The following is a 22,879-nucleotide window of genomic DNA, read 5'->3' as shown; positions in this document are numbered from 1 at the left end:
CTTCAGTTGAATAATACAAAATCTGATTGATAAGTCACTCATGAAATAAAACAAAGAAATATGAAGTAAACTAGATAACTTGATAAAATTAAACATTTATTGAAGTTCTATTTCTTATTTTATTTCACTTCATTCCACTTTTAAATGTGTGTTTACAACATAATCTATTTATTAAAAGGTACAAAAGAAAAAACATAAATAATTAATTAGGGTTTTTTTATGCCTAGAAAAACAGAAATAATTTATTCTCTTTGAAATGTTTTTTTCTTAATTGTCTTTTTTTTCTCAAGTTACACATTGTAATAACATGTGTAAAGATGAAAAGACTTCTGAAGGCCCTTCTGAAACATCCTATTTCCTCATTGTGTAAGCCTGGGGTGTGTGTTATGTAATCCTCTTAAAGGTAATAAAATCAACAGGTGATCATTAATTGACACATGGCCCAAGCCAAGTCTTCTACATGGGACTAATTTCTTTATTAAACTTATCAAAAACTGTCTATAGATAATTGCATTGAGTGGGTGTGTTACCTGGTCTAGAATCAAAAGATCATTGGTCAGTGAGATTGAAAGGACTTGACAGTGTCATTCTATGTTTGGAGAAGGCAGGCAGATTATTGGTTAGGATTAATCCATAGGGGATTTGGCAGTTTGAGAAATTGAAAACAGGATATACACATAAATATGAATTCCCATGTCATACTGAATATTTAACATTTTGGAAAGTTGAAAGAAGTGCATCCACAATGACTGTTATAACTGCCAAACATACTTTGAAGAAAAATGTCACTAACTCTGTGAGGTCAAGAACGCCAGTGTATATGTCCACACCTCAGATGACCAGAACAGGACTGTTTTCTGCCTGTGTAGCTCTGACTCCTAGATATCATTCTATTAAGTCAACAACAAAAGTTCAAAGATCACTTATCTATTCTACAGTGAAAGTAACACCAGTAAAGCAGAAAAAGTTTTCCAGCAAAATTCCAACAATTTCTGCAGAGAGCTTTCTTAAGACAAAGAAGCAAAAATCTCTCCATAACAAGAGCTCTGTTCAACAAAATCCAACTAAACGAAGATTGTTTGGTTATCAAAAGAAGTCTTCATACAAGACAAAGACTCCTACTGCAGTACTGACAGATATAACTAACCATCAGACAAATATTCCAGCAGACTCAGACATTCGTACCCATCAAGTAAATAGTCCATCAGAATCAGCCACTCATCATCTTCTAGAACATTCATCACCAGTCCATACATACCAGGAGCAACCTGTTCTGAAAGAGACATCATTTGTACACAACAAAGACTCTACAAATCAAATGACAGATGATTGTGTGACTATCCCAAAAAACTGGGATTGTAATTCTAACATTGTTACACAGGACCATAAACAGAAGAAGTCTAAAAAGCCATCAAAGAAATCCAAACGTTCAAGACAACGCTGTGGTTGTATTATTTGTGTGATGGAGAATTCTAAATTTGTGTTTTCTACAGAACTGTTATTTACGTCGTGTGTAAAATTTGTTCTCAAGTTTTTATCATGTGTGGATGGTTTCTTCCAGTGCAAAAAGTTCAGTGGGTCTGGGACAGTATGAAATACATTTTATTGTAAAAATCAACTGTGAATTGAAAAGAAGATGTGAAATTTATAAGCTGTAAATATATAATGACATTATTTGTGTCATCGGACTCTATTCCAATCGATGGATATTATTTCAGTGCTGTATTAAACCTTAGTGCTAAAAGTTTATATGTATTGTACATGTATATATAGATGTTGTTTTTATGTGATCATTGATGTATTTATTAAATATCAATTCAGACATTTGTTTCTTCTTTCCATCATAGAATTTTGAAAGCAAATTATTTACATTGACAGTTAAATGAATTTCATTCCAGTTATTATGAGGGTATGTGTAACATGTATTAAACAAGGCAAAACATTTTCCTCTTATAATATGACACGGAGATTTAATTTCATAATGGTCAAATGGATTTAATTTACAAGTTGTATCTTAAAAAGACTGCAGAAAATGTTCATTTTTCTGTTCAAAAATTTGTATAGACTATATAGTAAGAAGGATTTTAAACTCATGGACATTTTGCAAAGCTTATATTGAAATAAGCTGTTCAGTGATTTTTTACAATGATTTACTGCGATGCATGTTGTTTTTTCTTTGACCTCTGGCATATCTATGGTTACTACAAAAACCTTTCTTTGCAACAGATAGTACTATTATACAATGTTATTTATACCACACAATAAAAATCTTTTACAAAATTCTTTCATACATGTATAAAAAAAGGAAGCCCTAAGGAAAAAAAGAGTTCCATGTCCTGTTCCTTTGAACTTTTGAGAGTGTTTACACAGTGAGTTTAGCTAGACAGTGTTACATCATAGAACACAATAACTATATTGCAATACATCCTGTCTTTACCTAAAATATAAACTACAGTAACATCCTATTGGACAATTTAGAATTCATTTAACTATGAAACTATGATAACTGACATATTAAAGCATTATTAGGTTAGAGGTAGACATACAACTATGAAACTATGATAACTGACATATTAAAGCATAATTAGGTTAGAGGTAGACATACATTGTGCTGCAAATCCAATTTATATACTTGATATTAACGGTTTTATTTTTTTCTGATTTGAAAACAGTAATCTGGTTTAATACACTTTATTTTATTATCTGCTATACTGCAAAGTTTGACCAATGGTTTCTGTTGTCAAAGTATCCAACCTGAGATTTTCCTACAATCTTGGTGAAATTTGAAAAGAAAAAAAAATAACAGACTCAGTTTGTAACATGGGTGATCTTAGTTATCTTGATTGTGTTTACATAACTGGATATGTAAAGGATGTTTATATGTTCCTAATACAAAGGATTAGAATTGAACAAAAGTAACATAATCATCTATTAACTTCACATCCTTTCTATTGTTGGGTGCCAGGTTGTTGTTGTTATATTGTCTATATAGCTCATTTCTTTGCCATCTTAACAACTGAACATGTCTATATAGCTATTTTCTTTGCCATCTTAACAACTGAACAATTAATGGGTTTAACTCCATATAGGTGTCTGCTGTTAAGTACATACAAATGGATTGTTACACCTCTGAAAAGCATTAGTATACAACAGTTTTCATAGCCACCAGTCCTATACAAACAGTTTGATTTATTATGGATTATAATTAACAAAAAATAATGAATACATTGTAAAAATCTAAAGGTATACCCAGAAGTTATATATCAGAGAACTGCTGCATTAATGGTGATATTTTCTCACATTTCTGAAATATCCTGGACACCTTTAAAAGGATGTTGTTTATTACTCCAGGTTAAACAGTACCAACCTTTTATTTCTGACATTTTATTCTCATATCTGTCAAAAGTACCAAAGTGACACAGGAATCTAATATACACTGTCACAAAACAAAAACAAAAATGAAAACAAATTTTATGTGTGGATGAAAAAATAATTCAAATGATACCATTAAAATTGCTCAATACAAGTAACTACTAGTATCACACTTAAAATTTAGAAAATTTGGCAGTAACTACCTCATTAAAAAATAACCAATAACTTAAGATTTAGTCAAATGTGCAGTAACTACATACTAGAAAAATGTGCAGTAACTACATACTAGAAAAATGTGCAGAAACTACCTACTAGAAAAATGTTAAGTAACTACATACTAGAAAAATGTGCAGTAACTAAATACTAGAAAAATGTTAAGTAACTACATACTAGAAAAATGTGCAGTAACTACATACTAGAAAAATGTGCAGTAACTACCTACTAGAAAAATGTGCAGAAACTACCTACTAGAAAAATGTGCAGTAACTGCATACATACTAGAAAAATGTGCAGTAACTACATACTAGAAAAATGTGCAGAAACTACCTACTAGAAAAATGTTCAGTAACTACATACTAGAAAAATGTGCAGTAACTACATACTAGAAAAATGTGCAGAAACTTCCTACTAGAAAAATGTTCAGTTACTACCTACTAGAAAAATGTTAAGTAACTACCTACTAGAAAAATGTGCAGTAACTACCTACTAGAAAAATGTGCAGAAACTACCTACTAGAAAAATGTTCAGTTACTACCTACTAGAAAAATGTTAAGTAACTACATACTAGAAAAATGTGCAGTTACTACATACTAGAAAAATGTTAAGTAACTACATACTAGAAAAATGTGCAGTAACTACATACTAGAAAAATGTGCAGTAACTACCTACTAGAAAAATGTGCAGAAACTACCTACTAGAAAAATGTGCAATAACTACATACATACTAGAAAAATGTGCAGTAACTACATACTAGAAAAATGTGCAGAAACTACCTACTAGAAAAATGTTCAGTTACTACATACTAGAAAAATGTGCAGTAACTACCTACTAGAAAAATGTTCAGTTACTACCTACTAGAAAAATGTTTAGTTACTACATACTAGAAAAATGTGCAGTAACTACCTACTAGAAAAATGTTCAGTTACTACCTACTAGAAAAATGTTCAGTTACTACATACTAGAAAAATGTGCAGTAACTACATACTAGAAATAATGTTCAGTTTCTTACTATTAGAAAAATGTGCAGTAACTACCCACTAACTTTCCATCTAGAAAAATTCTATGGTCTGCAAATAATTAAATAGTCAAAAAATATCATAAGGACATAAAGGGTTACAGTTCCACAGCTAGATAAAGATAGAGCATTATCCTAATTTAAAAGAAACTAGCAATAGAGTCAGAATCGTAAAACTATTTTATAATGATTTCAATGTATTTATTTACATGCACCAAATACATTCTGTTTCAAATATATTCTAATGTGTAAGGACAGGGCCCCTGTTGACATGTTGAACTGAGTTTTAATGTGCGTATTGTTATGCGTTTACTTTTCTACATTGGTTAGAGGTATAGGGGGAGGGTTGAGATCTCACAAACATGTTTAACCCCGCCGCATTTTTGCGCCTGTCCCAAGTCAGGAGCCTCTGGCCTTTGTTAGTCTTGTATTATTTTAATTTTAGTTTCTTGTGTACAATTTGGAAATTAGTATGGCGTTCATTATCACTGGACTAGTATATATTTGTTTAGGGGCCAGCTGAAGGACGCCTCCAGGTGCGGGAAATTCTCGCTACATTGAAGACCTGTTGGTGACCCTCTGCTGTTGTTTTTTTATTTGGTCGGGTTGTTGTCTCTTTGACACATTCCCCATTTCCATTCTCAATTTTATGTTAGTTTTTTTGGATTTTTTTATGTCCCTTTATTTAAAAAGAAAAGAAACTATATGATTTTCCATTATTTAAATAAGAAGCAAAAATGTGTTATTTTTCTTATGACACACTTGATAATTATGTCCCAGTTTTAAAAATACAAACTAAAACATGATAATTATATCCAATTATAAAAAAAACCACGAAACTAAAACTTGTTAATTACGCCCCCTTATAAATTAAAAGCAAACAAAACTTGATAATTATTTCCCTTAAAAAGAAATGATTATCATGCTAGTTAGGTCATCTGACATTGATTAGATTAGATTGTGAAAAAGCAGCAAGCTAAAATCTGTGGGATACTGAAATCTTAATTTTATCCTTATTAATATGATTAAGGAGAGTGTATAAGTGGTTTAAAAGGCCAATTCTAAGTAGATATTCCAAAATTTATCAAGGATTAATAACTGTTTAGCATAACATTTTTCTTAAAAGAGCTTTTAGACTACCTAGCTTTATCAACAACTTTTTCTTGACAATACCTTTGAAAAAATACCTGTAAGATTTTTGTTATTTGTTATATGACATTTAGTTATTATGTCCCTTTGTAAAAAGTAGGAAAAAAAACAACTCAATTGATAAATGTTCTAGTTTGGTCTTCTGACATTGATAAGAGCAGTTGTTTAGTTGTGAAAAAAGATCTAGCTAAATCTGTGAGAAATTTTATCTTAATTTTATTCTGATTAATAAGATTAAAGAAAGTTTTAGAAGGGGTTAAAAAGATAATTCCCAAATTTTTTTATGAAATTTATCAAGGATTACTGACTATTTAGCATAATATTTTTATAAAAAGCCTTTGGATTACTCAGTTTTATTTGTTTAATCCAGATTTATTTTTGTACACACGCACATTTCAGAGTACAACCTCTACATTGACAGATAATTAGTTTTTGATGCTGTGTATATAGTTGACCTGTTATAATCTGTCTTGTCCAGACTTATCACACAAATAAGTTACAGGTCTGAGAAAAATTTAACACTTTCTTGTGAAAGAAGTGACTTCATGCTACTTTAATGTTGAGCTCTATTAGAGTTTCAGTCTGTTGATGTCACTTCTCTATTCTTGTAACCCATTTTTTAGCTCACCTGGCCCAAAGGGCCAAGTGAGCTTTTCTCATCACTTGGCGTCCGGCGTCGTCCGGCGTCGTCCGGCGTCGTCGTTAACTTTTACAAAAATCTTCTCCTCTGATACTACTGGGCCAAATTTAACAAACTTGGCCAAAATAATCATTGGGGTATCTAGTTTAAAAAATGTGTGGCGTGACCCGGTCAACCAACCAAGATGGCTGCCACAGCTAAAAATAGAACATAGGGGTAAAATGCAGTTTTTGGCTTATAACTCAAAAACAAAAGCATTTAGAGCAAATCTGACAGGGTAAAAATGTTTATCAGGTCAAGATCTATCTGCCCTGAAATTTTCAGATGAATCGGTCAATCGGTTGTTGGGTTGCTGCCCCTGAATTGGTAATTTTGAGGAAATTTTGCTGATTTTGGTTATTATCTTGAATATTATTATAGATAGAGATAAACTGTAAACAGCAATAATGTTCAGCAAAGTCAGATCTACAAATAAGTCAACATGACCAAAATGGTCAGTTGACCCGTTTAGGAGTTATTGCCCTTTATAGTCAATTTTTAACCATTTTTCGTAAATTAAAGTAATCTTTTACAAAAATCTTCCCCTCTGAAACTACTGGGCCAAATTAATCCAAACTTAACCACAATCATCTTTGGGGTACCTAGTTTAAAAAATGTATGGCGTGACCTTGTCAACCAACCAAGATGGCCGCCACGGCTAAAAATAGAACATAGGGGTAAAATGCAGTTTTTGGCTTATAACTCAAAAACCAAAGCATTTTGAGGAAATCTGACGGAGATAAAAATGTTTATCAGGTCAAGATTTATCTGCCCTGAAATTTTCAGTTGAATCGGTCAACCCGTTGTTGGGTTGCTGCCCCTGAATTGGTAATTTTGAGGAAATTTTGCTGTTTTTGGTTATTATCTTGAATATTATTATAGATAGAGATAAACTGTAAACATCAATAATGTTCAGCAAAGTTAGATTTATAAATAAGTCATCATGACCGAAATGGTCAGTTGACCCCTTTAGGAGTTATTGCCCTTTATAGTCAATTTTTAACCATTTTTCATAAATCTAAGTAATATTTTACAAAAATCTTCACTGAAACTACTAGGCCACAATCATCTTTGGGGTATCTAGTTTGAAAAATGTGTCCGATGACCTGGCCATTCAACCAAGATGGCCGCCACGGCTAAAAATAGAACATAGGGGTAAAATGCAGTTTTTGGCTTATGGGTGCAATCAACAGTTTTTTACGTGACGTCATTCTGTAACAGGGCATGTAATAGAGGACCCATCATGCAGAAGTCAGATATTCATAGTTATATAGATATCTATACATCAATGGAAAGATAATTCTATGAACTTTCTGAATAAATAAAAAAAAAATCCAACATCTCTTGTTTAAACATGCAAATTGGTACAAGTTATCAGCTGGAAATTAGGCATTTTCCCCCTAAAAAACCTTAAAAACAGACCACCTTTGGACACACGGATCAGTAACCTGTGCATATATTTGAGATTTCTTATAATATGCATTTCGAAGAGCTTATCCGGCTGATTTAAGAAAATGTAGTTTCAGCCTACGTTCGCCTGCTCCGAAAGGAGCTATCTTACCTGACAAATCAAAGTGCTTTTTGCAACAGGTGAAAATCAGCTGTTTATGGAGTTGCCTCCCATATAGTAGGAAGTCACAAAAACATTTTTTTTTTTTTAAATCTTGACAAAAGTGGCATTTTAATTGAACTTCAATATATGTTTTTCACATTGAACATAAAAAACAATCAACTTTTTCATTTAGTGGTATATAAATAGCAGGTAATTCCATCAGTATGTAAATCTCACTGGGGAAATACCCCTAGTTTTTAGTACGAAACTGTTTATAGCACCCTATAACTATGAAACCAAAGCATTTAGAGCAAATCTGACAAGGAGTTAAATTGTTAATCAAGTCAATATCTATCTGCCCTGAATTTTTCAGATGAATTGGACAACTGGTTGTTGGGTTGCTGCCCTCCAATTGGTAATTTTTAAAGAAATTTTGCCGTTTTTAGTTATCTTGAATACTATTATAGATAGCGATAAACTGTAAACAGCAATAATGTTCAGCAAAGTAAGATCTACAAATAAGTCAACATGACCTAAATGGTCAATTGACCCCTTAAGGAGTTATTGCCCTTTATAGTCAATTTTTAACCATTTTCATTAATTTGGTAAATTTATGTAAATTTTTACCAAATATAGTTCTCTGTTACTAATGGGCAAAGTTCATTATAGATATAATTGTAAGAAGCAAAATCGTTCAATAAAGTTAAAACTTCAAACACATCACCATCACCAAAATACAATTTTGTCATGAATCCATTTGTGTCCTTTGTTTAATATGCACATAGACCAAGGTGAGCGACACTTTTTAAGCACAATTTGATTTTATTTAAAAAATTTGATAGCTATGACGGTATGAAAAAGTGATTAATTAAATTTCTGTTTTAGTGTGTTTCTTATTTCCTCTTAGTATAATCCATACGGTGGATCCGGGTAAAGAATTTTCTTAGTGGGTTGAACACCCATTGGTGGCCTTGGGCTGTTTTCTGCTCTTTTGTAGGGTCTCATTGACACATTCCCTGTTCCCATCATATATTCAATTGAAGATGTAAGAAATGACTATAAAGATATCAATGATATCTCGATTGCATTGAATTACCATGTTTCTTTGACATGATTTTGAAAAGAGATTTACTTTAACTAAACTTGTATTAAAAGATTTCTATTATTTTGCAGCTGCCATCCTGGACACTATATATAACCAGAAGTTTACAAAACCTTCACCAATTCAGGTAAGTTAGTCTATAATGAGAGAAATAATTGATGTTATCAGTCGTTCCACTGTCTATATCAGCTCTTAATGAAATTGCATATCACAGCTTCTTGACGTCAAATATGTTTACCCAGCCTTAATAACTTTGATCTGGACATATCATTGACATCATAATGTTTGAACTGACATTAATAAGTTTGACCTGAACTTATAGAGTCATCTTCCGGTTTGCTGGTGAAACAAAGAAAACTCTTCCAAAAGATGTAAATACAGCCCAATAAGTCTATAATCAGGTTGTCTGTATAATGATACTGTATTTTACAATATCAATATGCAAACACAGTGATAATTGATACTTACCAGAGATTTCTTCACAGTATTCTTATCAACATGACTCAAAAGTGTAGTTGATACAATACTTGTTTAGAAAACAGTATCATATGTTTATATTGCATGCAATGGTAAAATGTATACACATTTTCATAAAATCTGTTCACTGTGGACAGCTGTTTAAAAGAGATTATAATTTTTGCCATTTCCTGATCAATAAGCAATACTGTGATTTGGTCAGTTTATAGGGAATCATTAATGGAAGGTTGATGGTATCTGGTAAGCAGCAATACTGTGATTTGGTCAGTTTATAGGGAATCATTAATGGAAGGTTGATGGTATCTGGTAAGCAGCAATACTGTGATTTGGTCAGTTTATAGGGAATCATTAATGGAAGGTTGATGGTATCTGGTAAGCAGCAATACTGTGATTTGGTCAGTTTATAGGGAATCATTAATGGAAGGTTGATGGTATCTGGTAAGCAGCAATACTGTGATTTGGTCAGTTTATAGGGAATCATTAATGGAAGGTTGATGGTATCTGGTAAGCAGCAATACTGTGATTTGGTCAGTTTATAGGGAATCATTAATGGAAGGTTGATGGTATCTGGTAAGCAGCAATACTGTGATTTGGTCAGTTTATAGGGAATCATTAATGGAAGGTTGATGGTATCTGGTAAGCAGTAATACTGTGGTCAGTTTAAAGGGAATCATTAATGGAAGGTTGATGGTATCTGGTAAGCAGCAATACTGTGATTTGGTCAGTTTATAGGGAATCATTAATGGAAGGTTGATGGTATCTGGTAAGCAGCAATACTGTGATTTGGTCAGTTTATAGGGAATCATTAATGGAAGGTTGATGGTATCTGGTAAGCAGTAATACTGTGGTCAGTTTAAAGGGAATCATTAATGGAAGGTTGATGGTATCTGGTAAGCAGTAATATTAGCATTTGCACATCTCCTTTTCATGGTGATATTTGTCCCCTTTTGGTATTTGGTATGCAGTTATATAGGGTTACTAAGCATGGGCTTTTCACATTTTTCTTGTAATAGGCCTTACAGGTTGAAGTATTTCTATTTTAGTTTCATCATTTGCATTATACTATCAAAATTATACAACAACAGCAAAATAAACTGAATAAAATTGCATTCACATAATTGCCTCTTTCATAACTTGAAAATAGGAATAATAAACTGTTGAGATAGAGTCAGCATAAATGTGTATCAATGGCTTGTAAAGAATTAAAAAAAAAAGCACAACAACTAGCAAAATATAAACTTACTTATTTTGGTTTTTTTTTTATGCCCCACCTACAATAGTAGAGGGGCATTATGTTTTCTAGTCTGTGCCTCCGTTCGTCTGTCTGTGCGTCCGATCGCTTCAGGTTAAAGTTTTTTAGGTAGTTTTTGAAGAAGTTGAAGTCTAATCAACTTGAAACTTAGTACACATGTTCCCTATGATATGATCTTTCTAATTTTAATTCCAAATTAAAGTTTTGACCCCAATTTCACGGTCCACTGAACATAGAAAATGATAATGCTAGTGGTGCATCTGTGTACTTGGGACACATTCTTGTTATTTCTTAAATTTCTATCAATTTTCAACAGTAAATAAGAGATGATTATATATTTCAGGCACAAGCATGGCCAGTGCTGTTACAAGGTTTAGATCTGATAGGTATAGCACAGGTATGTAATAAGAATTAGCTTTTAAGGATAAAATACTAGAGTTTAGACAAGAGTAGCAACTCCTAAAGCTGGATGATGACTACACTACATTTCAGTTTAAAAGATTATATAGTATTTATCAGATGGCAGTCTGTATGTCAAGATCAAACAGATTTCTGAATTAATAGCCTAATAATCAAACATTTGATATGTTTTAGTGACTTGCAGAAAGTTTTAAAACACAAATGACTCATCTACCTCAGTACCATCATTTTTTTACAGGTAAATTGTCAAACACGAAAAATTAAGTAGTTTTAACTGAAACCAATAGTAATTACAATTGTGTATAGTTCTTATGTTAATTGATTAAATATTACTTTTCATGATTTGCATTTAAAAGAAAGTTATTAAATTCAGCACAAACAGTTGATTCACTGCTGTGGTGTCAATCTCATTCTTATGATTAAAGTTAAACATTTCAACAGATATAAAATGGATCATGATGTAATATCTACCCTTGTATCTAAATTTGATCTCCTTTTCTGCAGACAGGAACCGGGAAGACATTAGCTTTCCTTCTACCAGCTTTTATACATATAGATAACCAACCCATGTAAGTATATACCCAAAATGTCAATAATTTTTATGCCCCATCTACGATAGTAGAGGGGCATTATGTTTTCTGGTCTGTGCGTCCGTTCGTCGGTCCGTCCGTTCGTTCATTCGTCCGTCCGTCCGTTCGTTCGTTCGTCCGTCTGTCCCGCTTCAGGTTAAAGTTTTTGGTCAAGGTAGTTTTTGATGAAGTTGAAGTCCAATCGACTTCAAACTTAGTATACATGTTCCCTATGATATGATCTTTTTAATTTTAATGCCAAATTAGAGGGTTTACCCCAATTTCACGGTCCACTGAACATAGAAAATTATAGTGCAAGTGGGGCATTCGTGTACTGAGGACACATTCTTGTTGTTAATTATTAATCATCTAGGTACATACAAAACTATTGATTGTTTCATAACATTTTTGATTGAAACAAAAAATAAGAGTAGGCTGGTGTTTTAGTGTTACCTTTGTCCATCCATTTATCTGTTCTTCCTTCTGTTTTCTTTTTTCACACTCTTAGGTTAGGTCATTCAAATTATGAAACTCATACACAATACTAAGAACCAAGACTCAGACAGAGTTCACATTTGGACAGGGAGTGGCTTACATTTCTAGAGTTATGTCCTTTATAACTTGGAAAATTTCAAATTTTGTCATTTCCACACACTAACTTAAGTTTTCCTCATCCAAATTTTACAAATCTCATACACAATGCTATGAACCAAAAGTAGCAGACAGAGTTACAGAATGGACAGTTAGTCACAGTTCTAGAGTTATACCCCTTTATAACTTGGAAAATCTCATACACAATGCTATGAACCAAAACTAGCAAGACAGAATTACAAAATGGACAGTTAGTCACAGTTCTAGAGTTATACCCCAAGTATCACTTGGAAAATTGCAGTATTTTTCATTTCCTGACTCTAACTTAAGTTTGTCTCATCTAAATTTTGTGAAACAAACCCACAAAGCATTATTCTTTTATTTAGTAAGAATGAATAGGAAATTGTTTTTATCCCCTTTCTAGGAGTGAGGACTATCTTCTCCAGCTTGTCTGTCCTTCTGTCCATCTGTATTCGTTATTCTTTCAGAATTACTTAACATATGATCCACAGCTTGACAAAAGTAGTTAATAATGTTTGAACTGTTGTATAAAATACCAGTAAATGTGATTTTCATTACTTTATTTGTTTGAACTGTTTTATGATATAACAGTAAACGTACTTTCCATCTTTGTTTCAGTCCTAGAGAAGAAAGAGGAGGACCAAATGTTTTAGTTCTGTCTCCTACAAGAGAATTAGCTCTTCAAATTGAAACAGAAGTTAAAAAGTTTGACTACAAAGGTATCAAAAGGTGAGATCATTCAAATCATTGATTTTCCTTCTGAAGTCACTTACACAATTTATTACATACCGGTACATTTTCTGTTATAAAATGTTTACTTGTCAGTATGCTTTTGTAAAGTCTGCAGATTTGGAGGTGATTTTTGGTACATTAGTGTAACAAGATGAATTACATGTTGAGTTTGCATGTGTTTTGGGTGACTGACTTTTGGCAAAATTACAGAGTTGGAAAATTTCCTAAAATGAACTGGTCCTTATTATTTTTATAATGCCTGCAGTACATGAGCTGATATTTAGCTCGCCTGACCTGAAAGGTCAAGTGAGCTTTTCTCATCACTTAGCGTCTGTCTCAGTCCGTAAATTTTACAAAAATCCTCTCGTCTGAAACTACTGGGCCAACTTGGCCACAATCATCATTGAGGTATCTAGTTTAAAAAATGTGTCCGGTGAACCGGCCAACCAATCAAGATGGCAGCATGGCTAAAATAGAACATAGGGCAAAATGTAGATTTTGGCTTATATCTCTGAAACCAAAGCATTTAGAGCAAATCTGACAGGGTTAAATTGTTTATCAGGTCAAGATTTATCTGCCCTGAAATTTTCAGATGAATCAGACAACCATTTGGTGGGTTGCTGCCCCTAAATTGGTAATTTAAGGAAATTTTGCTGTGTTTGGTTATTATCTTGAATATTATTATAGATAGAGATAAACTGTAAACAGCAATAATGTTCAACAAAGTAAGATTTACAATTAAGTCAACATAACCAAAGTTGCCCTTTATAGTCAATTTTTAACAATTTTTGTAAATTTTTTGTAAATTTGTACAAAATATTTTCCACTGTAACTACTTAGCCATTTTCATTATAGATAGAGATAATTGTAAGCAACAAGAATGTTCAGTAAAGTAAGATCTACAAACACATCACCATCACCAAAACACAATTTTGTCATTAATCCATCTGTGTCCTTTTGTTTAATATGCACATAGACCAAGGTGAGCGACACAGGCTCTTAAGAGCCTTTAGTTTAAAAAAATGTTGAGATCATATTTGTGTTTGACTGACTTAACATGAAATTTTAAGTTTTAATGTTATTTCTAGTGGTCATCATTTGTCCATTTTGGTTTTGTGACTTTCCCGTTCAATAAACACATAATGAATTTCTCAGATTTACTTAGGTATGAAAATAAGGAGCTGATGATTGCCAATGAGACAACTATCCACCAAAGTCCAAAATAAAGTTGATGTTAGCAATTAAAGGCAAGCGTATAGCCTTTACCAATGAAAAAAACCCATACTGTATGGTCGACTAGCCTATACTTGTGATAACTGTGTTGCCATCTAATGTTATTGGTATACCTCACCTTTATTTGAATTCCTAGAAATGTACATTTTACCAATGATGCTGCAGTGCATCCTTCCTTTCAATGCACTTCATTTTGAATATTGTAATTTATTTGATGTTTTTGTCAAATTGTTTCAGTGTATGTGTATATGGTGGAGGAAATAGACGAGAACAGATCAAAGTGGTGACAAATGGTGTAGAGATTATCGTAGCAACACCCGGTAGATTGAATGATTTAGTCATGAACGGGATAGTCAACGTTAAATCAGTCACATATTTGGTAAGTTTAGACTATCAAAGCCACACCTGGTAGATTGAATGATTTAGTCATGAACGGGATAGTCAACGTTAAATCAGTCACATATTTGGTAAGTTTAAATGGTGTAGAGATTATCGTAGCAACACCTGGTAGATTGAATGATTTAGTCATGAACGGGATAGTCAACGTTAAATCAGTCACATATTTGGTAAGTTTAGACTATCAAAGCCACACCTGGTAGATTGAATGATTTAGTCATGAATGGGATAGTCAACGTTAAATCAGTCACATATTTGGTAAGTTTAGATTATCGTAGCCACACCTGGTAGATTGAATGATTTAGTCATGAACGGGATAGTCAACGTTAAATCAGTCACATATTTGGTAAGTTTGGATTTATCGTAGCAACACCCGGTAGATTGAATGATTTAGTCATGAACTGGATAGTCAACGTTAAATCAGTCACATATTTGGTAAGTTTTTGGATTATCGTAGCAACACCTGGTAGATTGAATGATTTAGTCATGAACGGGATAGTCAACGTTAAATCAGTCACATATTTGGTAAGTTTAGATTATCGTAGCCACACCTGGTAGATTGAATGATTTAGTCATGAACGGGATAGTCAATGTTTAATCAGTCACATATTTGGTAAGTTTGGATTATCGTAGCAACACCTGGTAGATTGAATGATTTAGTCATGAACGGGATAGTCAACGTTAAATCAGTCACATATTTGGTAAGTTTTTGGATTATCGTAGCAACACCTGGTAGATTGAATGATTTAGTCATGAACTGGATAGCCAACGTTAAATCAGTCACATATTTGGTAAGTTTAGATTATCGTAGCCACACCTGGTAGATTGAATGATTTAGTCATGAACGGGATAGTCAATGTTTAATCAGTCACATATTTGGTAAGTTTGGATTATCGTAGCAACACCTGGTAGATTGAATGATTTAGTCATGAACGGGATAGTCAACGTTAAATCAGTCACATATTTGGTAAGTTTAGATTATCGTAGCCACACCTGGTAGCATGAATGATTTAGTCATGAACGGGATAGTCAATGTTTAATCAGTCACATATTTGGTAAGTTTAGATTATCGTAGCCACACCCAGTAGATTGAATGATTTAGTCATGAACGGGATAGTCAACGTTAAATCAGTCACATATTTGGTAAGTTTAGATTATCGTAGCCACACCCGGTAGATTGAATGATTTAGTCATGAATGGGATAGTCAACGTTAAATCAGTCACATATTTGGTAAGTTTAGATTATCGTAGCCACACCTGGTAGATTGAATGATTTAGTCATGAACGGGATAGTCAACGTTAAATCAGTCACATATTTGGTAAGTAGAGATTATCGTAGCCACACCCGGTAGATTGAATGATTTAGTCATGAACGGGATAGTCAACGTTAAATCAGTCACATATTTGGTATGTTTAAATCGTATATTTAACATTATGCTGTTATAGAACTTTTTAACTCACATGGTAGAAGGCTATGTGTGTTAAAGCTGGCATATTAAAAAATATAAGATGATGGTTTTGCTGAATGTGGCATAAAAAGAAGTGAAATCAAATCAAACCATGTAAAATATTTCCTTTTTGTACTTCATGGTCTGGTGAAAGTGTGTTTGCTTGAGAGCAGACCGTCATAGATTCAGTCTGTAGTCTTCAAACAAAGAATTTAAACATTAAAGATTAAGAACAAAAATTTATCATTTTTGAGTAAGAAAATTGTTTTTGTCTGAAGAGGGGGACAGGTTTTTTGTGTGGACTGATTTGTTATACTCTGCTTGTTAGTTTATACTGTAGTACAATGTGTGATATGTTTATGTCCTGAATGTTTATGAATTTGTTACCACTGAACATTAAATAACCCACAATCAATCAATTTATAGATACTTGATGAAGCAGATAGAATGTTAGACATGGGCTTTGAACCAGAGATAAAGAAAATATTGTTAGATATCCGTCCGGATAGACAGACTGTTATGACAAGGTAAGGAACCATCTTTGCTAAAACTATTCTCATTTAAAAAAAAAATGAATACAAAAGCCAGTAAAGTCCTTCAACTAAGATAATTTTGGCCTATAGATTAACTGTTGTATGTCACTTCAAACTTATGAAATGCCAGATTTGAAAACAAATTCCTGCAGAAATATATTGTGGACCATATGTTAAAAAAACTTGATTTTGACATTTTCATTTGCGATTGAGTATACTTAACATTGATATAAAGTAAATACTTTTCAGTGCCACATGGCCAGAAGGTGTACGTCGTCTAGGTGGACAATATCTTAAGGATCCTATACAAGTATTTGTAGGAAGTCTAGATTTAGCTGTAAGTATTATAATAAGTATACAGCATGGTTTCACATGGAATGTAAATTAAACAAACTTACTATTCTGGAAAAATTTGTCCAGATGCTAGTATTTATTGTCTAAACACAGTTACCTATAAATTCACAAATGTAATTTCTTTATTTGTTATAGTATACTTTTATTACCAAGTTTTAACTGTTGTATTTTTACATAAGAAAAAAACATGTTGCATTTATGTCTGATTTTAAAATGTTGGTTTTTTTTCTGTTTGCTTGGTTAAATTGACAGTGTTTAATATGTCCATTTCATTTTTTTTTTTTATAGGCTGCTCATTGTGCACATATATTTTTATTTTATTTTTTAAAATTTTTTTTTTAATAGGCTGTACATTCAGTACATCAGAGAGTTGAATTGGTGGATGATGATGATAAGAAAGATAGGGTATGTATACTACAAAAAATGGGCTATAATTTGCCAGGTTAATAGCACTACAAATAAAGTGTTCATCACTTAATGGTAATGAATTAACTGAACCTGATCTTAAAATACATAAAATAATATAATCAAAATTCAAGTGTAAGTTTTAACAAATATTGAAAAAAATAATGTGAAAAGTTGCTTTATATGCTATTTAAAAAAAAAATCAATAAAGGAAAACTCTAAACTTAAACAAAATATGGGGGGGGGGGAGAGATCATTTTCATCACATTTACTTGGAAATGGATAAATTGATTGTCAGTTGCTAAATAACATGGGGCAAGTATTTCATATACAGAATGACTTAGACATAAATGTGATTAAGCAATTTATTCTTTAAAAAGATTATATTTATTTGATTTTAGTTGTTACAGTTTATTCAAGAGGAATTCCTTCCTACAGATAAAGTTATAGTGTTTGTTGGGAAGAAACTAATGTAAGTAATGACTACAATAAAAGGAACAATGTCTATGATGCCAAGATAGTGATCATCAATTAAATAACTAAGATTAGTATCCACAAACTTGAACTACATGTGAAAAAGGAAAATGAAATATGCCAACTCCTGTAAGAATATAAATTTTGAAAAGCCCTTATGTATTTCTTGAGCCTGTTATTAATTGTATTTTTACATCCAAAAATGAACATTATCTAGCAAAACTGTAATGGTAATTTTCATTGATGTATTTGGTGATATGCCCCAATAAATTAGAATTTTGACCTAAATATAATACAGTTTGTCATCGCAACTCCTCTGAAACCGCACAACATAATTTTATGAAACTTTGTAGATAATAAGGACATACTTTGTAGAAGTACATATCGACAGAAAATTAAGATTGAATTTTTTTTCCGAGGAGTTATACCCCTTTGAACTTGAATTTTGGACTAAATATACTACTGCATCAGTTTGTCATTGCAACTCCTCTGAAACCACACAACAGAATCTCGTGAAACTTTGTTGTAAATGTGGACATAATATGTTAATGTGAATATCTACAAGAAAAATTTTATCAGTTGACTTTTGTAGAGTTTTTAGTCTTTGAAATTAGGAATCTGGTGAGATTTAGTTTGTCCAGCGACAATGTGGGGTGTAGGATATGTGAGCGTGCTCGCAAAAGTTCTATAATTAAATACATATATATTTATGTTTCAGGTGTGATCATTTATCCAGTGATCTAAGTCTGTTAGGAGTTGACTGTCAGTGTATACATGGTGACAGGTAAGAGAAAATAATACATGAATTAAATCCATTAACATCAATAAAGTAAAATTGCAAAAAAAAATATTGAAGGAATAGTTCATAAAATTTTAATTTTCGAAGGGTCTTAAGCTAATACAAACCATATTAGTCACTATGAAACACCAAAACAGAAAGAACAATAACCGATTATGTTTTGTAGTTTACAAATTGAAAGCTGGTTTACAGTTGTCTTTTTTACTATGTTTGTATCGTTTCAATCAATGCATTGAAAAGAAATGGGAAATTTTTAATGAAGGGTTTAGTTTTTAAATTTATCAATATTAATTTGATATTGACTAGAAATAACTTATTAATACAGATGAGTTAAAATTATTAGTTTAAAAATTTTAAGAGCGCCCTCTACAATATCAATAACAAAGATGGCGGAACATAAACAAACCAACTCGCCCGTCAAATTGAACTTTTTCTTTTATTTCTTGCTTATTGTACTCTATAGTCTGCACCCCGTGTGGAAGGTCCAATTTAGAGAATAAAACCGCGGACTATACAAGCCTTTTAACATAATATATAATGAAAATGAATGTTTCAGGGAACAATGTGATAGAGAGGCTGCATTGGAGGATTTTAAATCAGGAGCTACTAGAATATTAATAGCCACTGATGTGGCTTCTCGTGGTTTAGATGTTAAAGATATAACGTGAGTAATAATTATTATACCATTTTATTAGGACTCCTTAGAAAAATATAGGCAAAGTATCTGTAATGTTCTAGCCCTTGTTTATACTTAAGAATTGAATGCTTCTTTTTGTAAATTTATTGAGGTGTAAAAGCGTTGACCGAAGTACATTTTGTATGAAGCGCGGAAGCGCTTCATTCTAAAAATGTGCACAGTCAATGCTTTTACAACCCTATAAAGTTACAAAAAGAAGCATTCAATACTTATAATTACATTTTTAGCTATGATCATGAAAACACGAATTTTATATATTTTTTTATTTAATTCACCTGTGCACTTTATTGTTGGACCACGTGTTTTCATGAATGAAAAGTTGTATTGAGCAATGCAACTGCTTACAGAATAAAATGTGTTGTGCAGTTAGCCAATCAGAATAAAGTATTATAATGAAACATACATCTAATGTAATTATTTGGTTATACAAGGTAAATTATATTCAGCTGATTTTCAATAAAATAATGTTCCAGCTCAAGTTATTGAATCTACTAGTAGCGAAAAGACATCTATTTTGATAATTTTTTCAATTATTTTTAGTATCCATAATTTATAAATAAAAGGAAAAGAAGGAATGTGTCATAATTTTAAGAAAACATTTTCAAGTTCAATTTAAAAAAAAATTATAATTAGTGAGATATGAACAACACAAGTATCCAGATTCAGATCATGTAGACGAACTACCATCAAAATAAGTTTATTTAGACAAAAGAAGATGTGGTATGAATGCCAATGAGACAACTCTCCATCCAAGTTACAATTTTGTAATAGGAAACCATTGTAGGCCAAAGACTTGTATATCTGATGAGAAATGTCTCACTAAAGACCAACCCCAGACTAAACCACAAATGATCCATATAACTTACATTGTATGTATTTTCAGATATGTGTTCAATTATGACTTTCCCAGACATATGGAGGAATATGTGCACAGAGTTGGCAGAACAGGAAGAGCAGGGTAAGGAAGTTTATTTAACAAGAATATGATACCCAACTAAAGGAGTTGATGGCATACTGCAATAAAATTATCCATTTGTCTGTCTATTTAAGTTGTATAGAAGCATTGTAAGGTTAACATGTCTGTCTGGCAGGAGTTATCTGGCCTTAGGTCTTTGGGCTCAACGAGCCAATAAAATCTACCTAAAAAAAATTCGCAAACTTCAGCTTTGGCCCAAAAGATTTAAAAGTTTTATTGTGAAGACTTGACCTTGACCTAATTTTTATGGGTTATTGATATTGCAGCTTTTGTCATTCCTATAGAATGACCTTGATCTGAGAATATTCACATAAAGTTCACATAAACAGTCAATGTATTTCAGTATGTGTCCTGTTTTGTTCCAGTTGACCTAATTTTCATGCACAAACTAATATTAGACAGTTATATTGATACTGCCGAGTTAAAAAATTGAAAAGTAATTAGTTTAAAAGCAAGATATAAACCAAACTGATGGCTTATATAGTCTTCAAATATGGTGGCATACAGTTTTTTATTTGTTATTAATCCTTTTTTTTCTGTTTTTAGGAAAACAGGTACTTCCATAACACTTATGACAAGGATGGACTGGAGAAATGCTGCACATTTGATAGAAATCTTAGTAGAGGCCATGCAGGTAAGCTAGCATGTCAAACTGTTTCTTTGGTTTTCTACACTTCTTTGGTGTAATATTCATCACACTGAAGTATGATTAAGATAAAAAGCATAAAGGATGTTTGCTTGTCAGATTTTCAAAATCCTCTGGTTTTAATGCTTTAAAAAATTTTTGCCCATTTTTTTTATGCCCCACCTACGATAGTAGAGGGGCATTATGTTTTCTGGTCTGTGCGTCCGTTCGTCCGTCCGTTCGTTCGTTCGTCCGTCCGTTCGTTCGTTTGTCCGTCTGTCCCGCTTCAGGTTAAAGTTTTTGGTCAAGGTAGTTTTTGATGATGTTGAAGTCCAATCGACTTCAAACTTAGTATACATGTTCCCTATGATATGATCTTTTTAATTTTAATGCCAAATTAGAGGGTTTACCCCAATTTCACGGTCCACTGAACATGGAAAATGATAGTGCGAGTGGGGCATTTGTGTACTGGGGACACATTCTTGTTATAAATCGTTTACATGTATAAATAATTATAAGCCATCTGAAAGAGTCTTATAAAATCTTTTTTATTTTTTAATAGTTTTCAGACCTTAAACTTGTCAGTGATAATGCTATGTCAAGAGAGAATATAGGTTAACCCTTTCCTCCATAATGACGCTTTTTGACGCCACCCCCTTTACTCCATAATGACGCCTTTTGATGCCTGTGTAGTACCTCAGTTGAAACACTTCGACTACAAAATGTCTGCATCAGACTTAAAAAAGTTTGTATCCAATATGAAAAGGATATTCATGAGAATATTTGACTTGAATTGCATTGATGAAATATTCTTTTTCGCAATGCATTATAACTTTAAACCTGATGATTTTTTTTATTGAAAAAATTCTATGCGAATCAAGTATGTGAGAGAAAAAAATCCATGGAGGAAAGGGTTAAAGTCACATTCTAGTTTGTACAGCCACATAAAGAGCTGGTCAAATTCAGATAATATTTTCTTCATGTAATTACTTGAGTTGCGTATCATATTTTGTGATATGACTTAAAAAGTCACGGATTAAAGCATCTAATGTTAATAGTTACACAACTTTAAACTTTTCTCAACTTATGTGTAACACTCTCAATAATTTTTTCCTCTGAAACACTTTTCTAGGTATATGTACCTTGTAAGTTACGTAATGTCTTACTCTTAATGCATAAAAACATATTTTGTATATGAATATCACTTTTGGTTCTCTTTATCTTGACATCAAGGTTAGCTTTTGTCAGTTTCAGTATGTGAGACATAGAGATATCTTTCAGACTGTTTAGACTATTCAGTATGTGAGACATAGAGATATCTTTCAGACTGTTTAGACTATTCAGTATGTGAGACATAGAGATATCTTTCAGACTGTTTAGACTATTCAGTATGTGAGACATAGAGATATCTTTCAGACTGTTTAGACTATTCAGTATGTGAGACATAGAGATATCTTTCAGACTGTTTAGACTATTCAGTATGTGAGACATAGAGATATCTTTCAGACTGTTTAGACTATTGGAGTAAATGTTTATATTGCATATATTGCAGAAGGTAGAAGATCTGGATGTAGATACCTTATGTTACCAAATTTCTGTCTGTTATATGTCCATTATCTTTAACATTAACATTAACATGGTTCAGCAACTGCTTAAACAAATTTTATTTGTTTGTTGTGTGAACTTTTCACTTATTATGTGTAATAGAATTACAGATTTTGGTATATTTGGGTTCCTTGCCATGTTTACATGTCATGTCTGACCTCAACCTCATTTCTAGGATCAGTGA

General features: G+C 32.3%; 1 protein-coding gene across 5 annotated transcripts in view; it reads left to right on the top strand.

The window, feature by feature from the left end:
• The window catches only part of LOC139509918 (uncharacterized), a 57,844-nt gene that overhangs the window by 32,199 nt on the left and 2,766 nt on the right, over positions 1 to 22,879 (top strand). For all 5 annotated transcript variants that reach the window (XM_071296265.1, XM_071296266.1, XM_071296267.1 and 2 more), the window contains 13 exons: positions 9,160 to 9,215; positions 11,161 to 11,214; positions 11,742 to 11,806; positions 13,037 to 13,147; positions 14,621 to 14,762; positions 16,654 to 16,754; positions 17,010 to 17,097; positions 17,460 to 17,519; positions 17,921 to 17,991; positions 18,712 to 18,777; positions 19,349 to 19,456; positions 20,373 to 20,447; positions 21,012 to 21,099. In XM_071296265.1, coding sequence (XP_071152366.1) covers positions 9,160 to 9,215; positions 11,161 to 11,214; positions 11,742 to 11,806; positions 13,037 to 13,147; positions 14,621 to 14,762; positions 16,654 to 16,754; positions 17,010 to 17,097; positions 17,460 to 17,519; positions 17,921 to 17,991; positions 18,712 to 18,777; positions 19,349 to 19,456; positions 20,373 to 20,447; positions 21,012 to 21,099 — 1,085 coding nt within the window. The remainder of the gene's footprint in view (positions 1 to 9,159; positions 9,216 to 11,160; positions 11,215 to 11,741; positions 11,807 to 13,036; positions 13,148 to 14,620; positions 14,763 to 16,653; positions 16,755 to 17,009; positions 17,098 to 17,459; positions 17,520 to 17,920; positions 17,992 to 18,711; positions 18,778 to 19,348; positions 19,457 to 20,372; positions 20,448 to 21,011; positions 21,100 to 22,879) is intronic.

This window comes from Mytilus edulis, chromosome 1 (assembly GCF_963676685.1).
Source record: "Mytilus edulis chromosome 1, xbMytEdul2.2, whole genome shotgun sequence".
Classification (NCBI taxonomy): Eukaryota; Metazoa; Mollusca; class Bivalvia; order Mytilida; family Mytilidae; genus Mytilus; species Mytilus edulis.
This window is presented reverse-complemented; position numbering and strand designations above follow the sequence as displayed.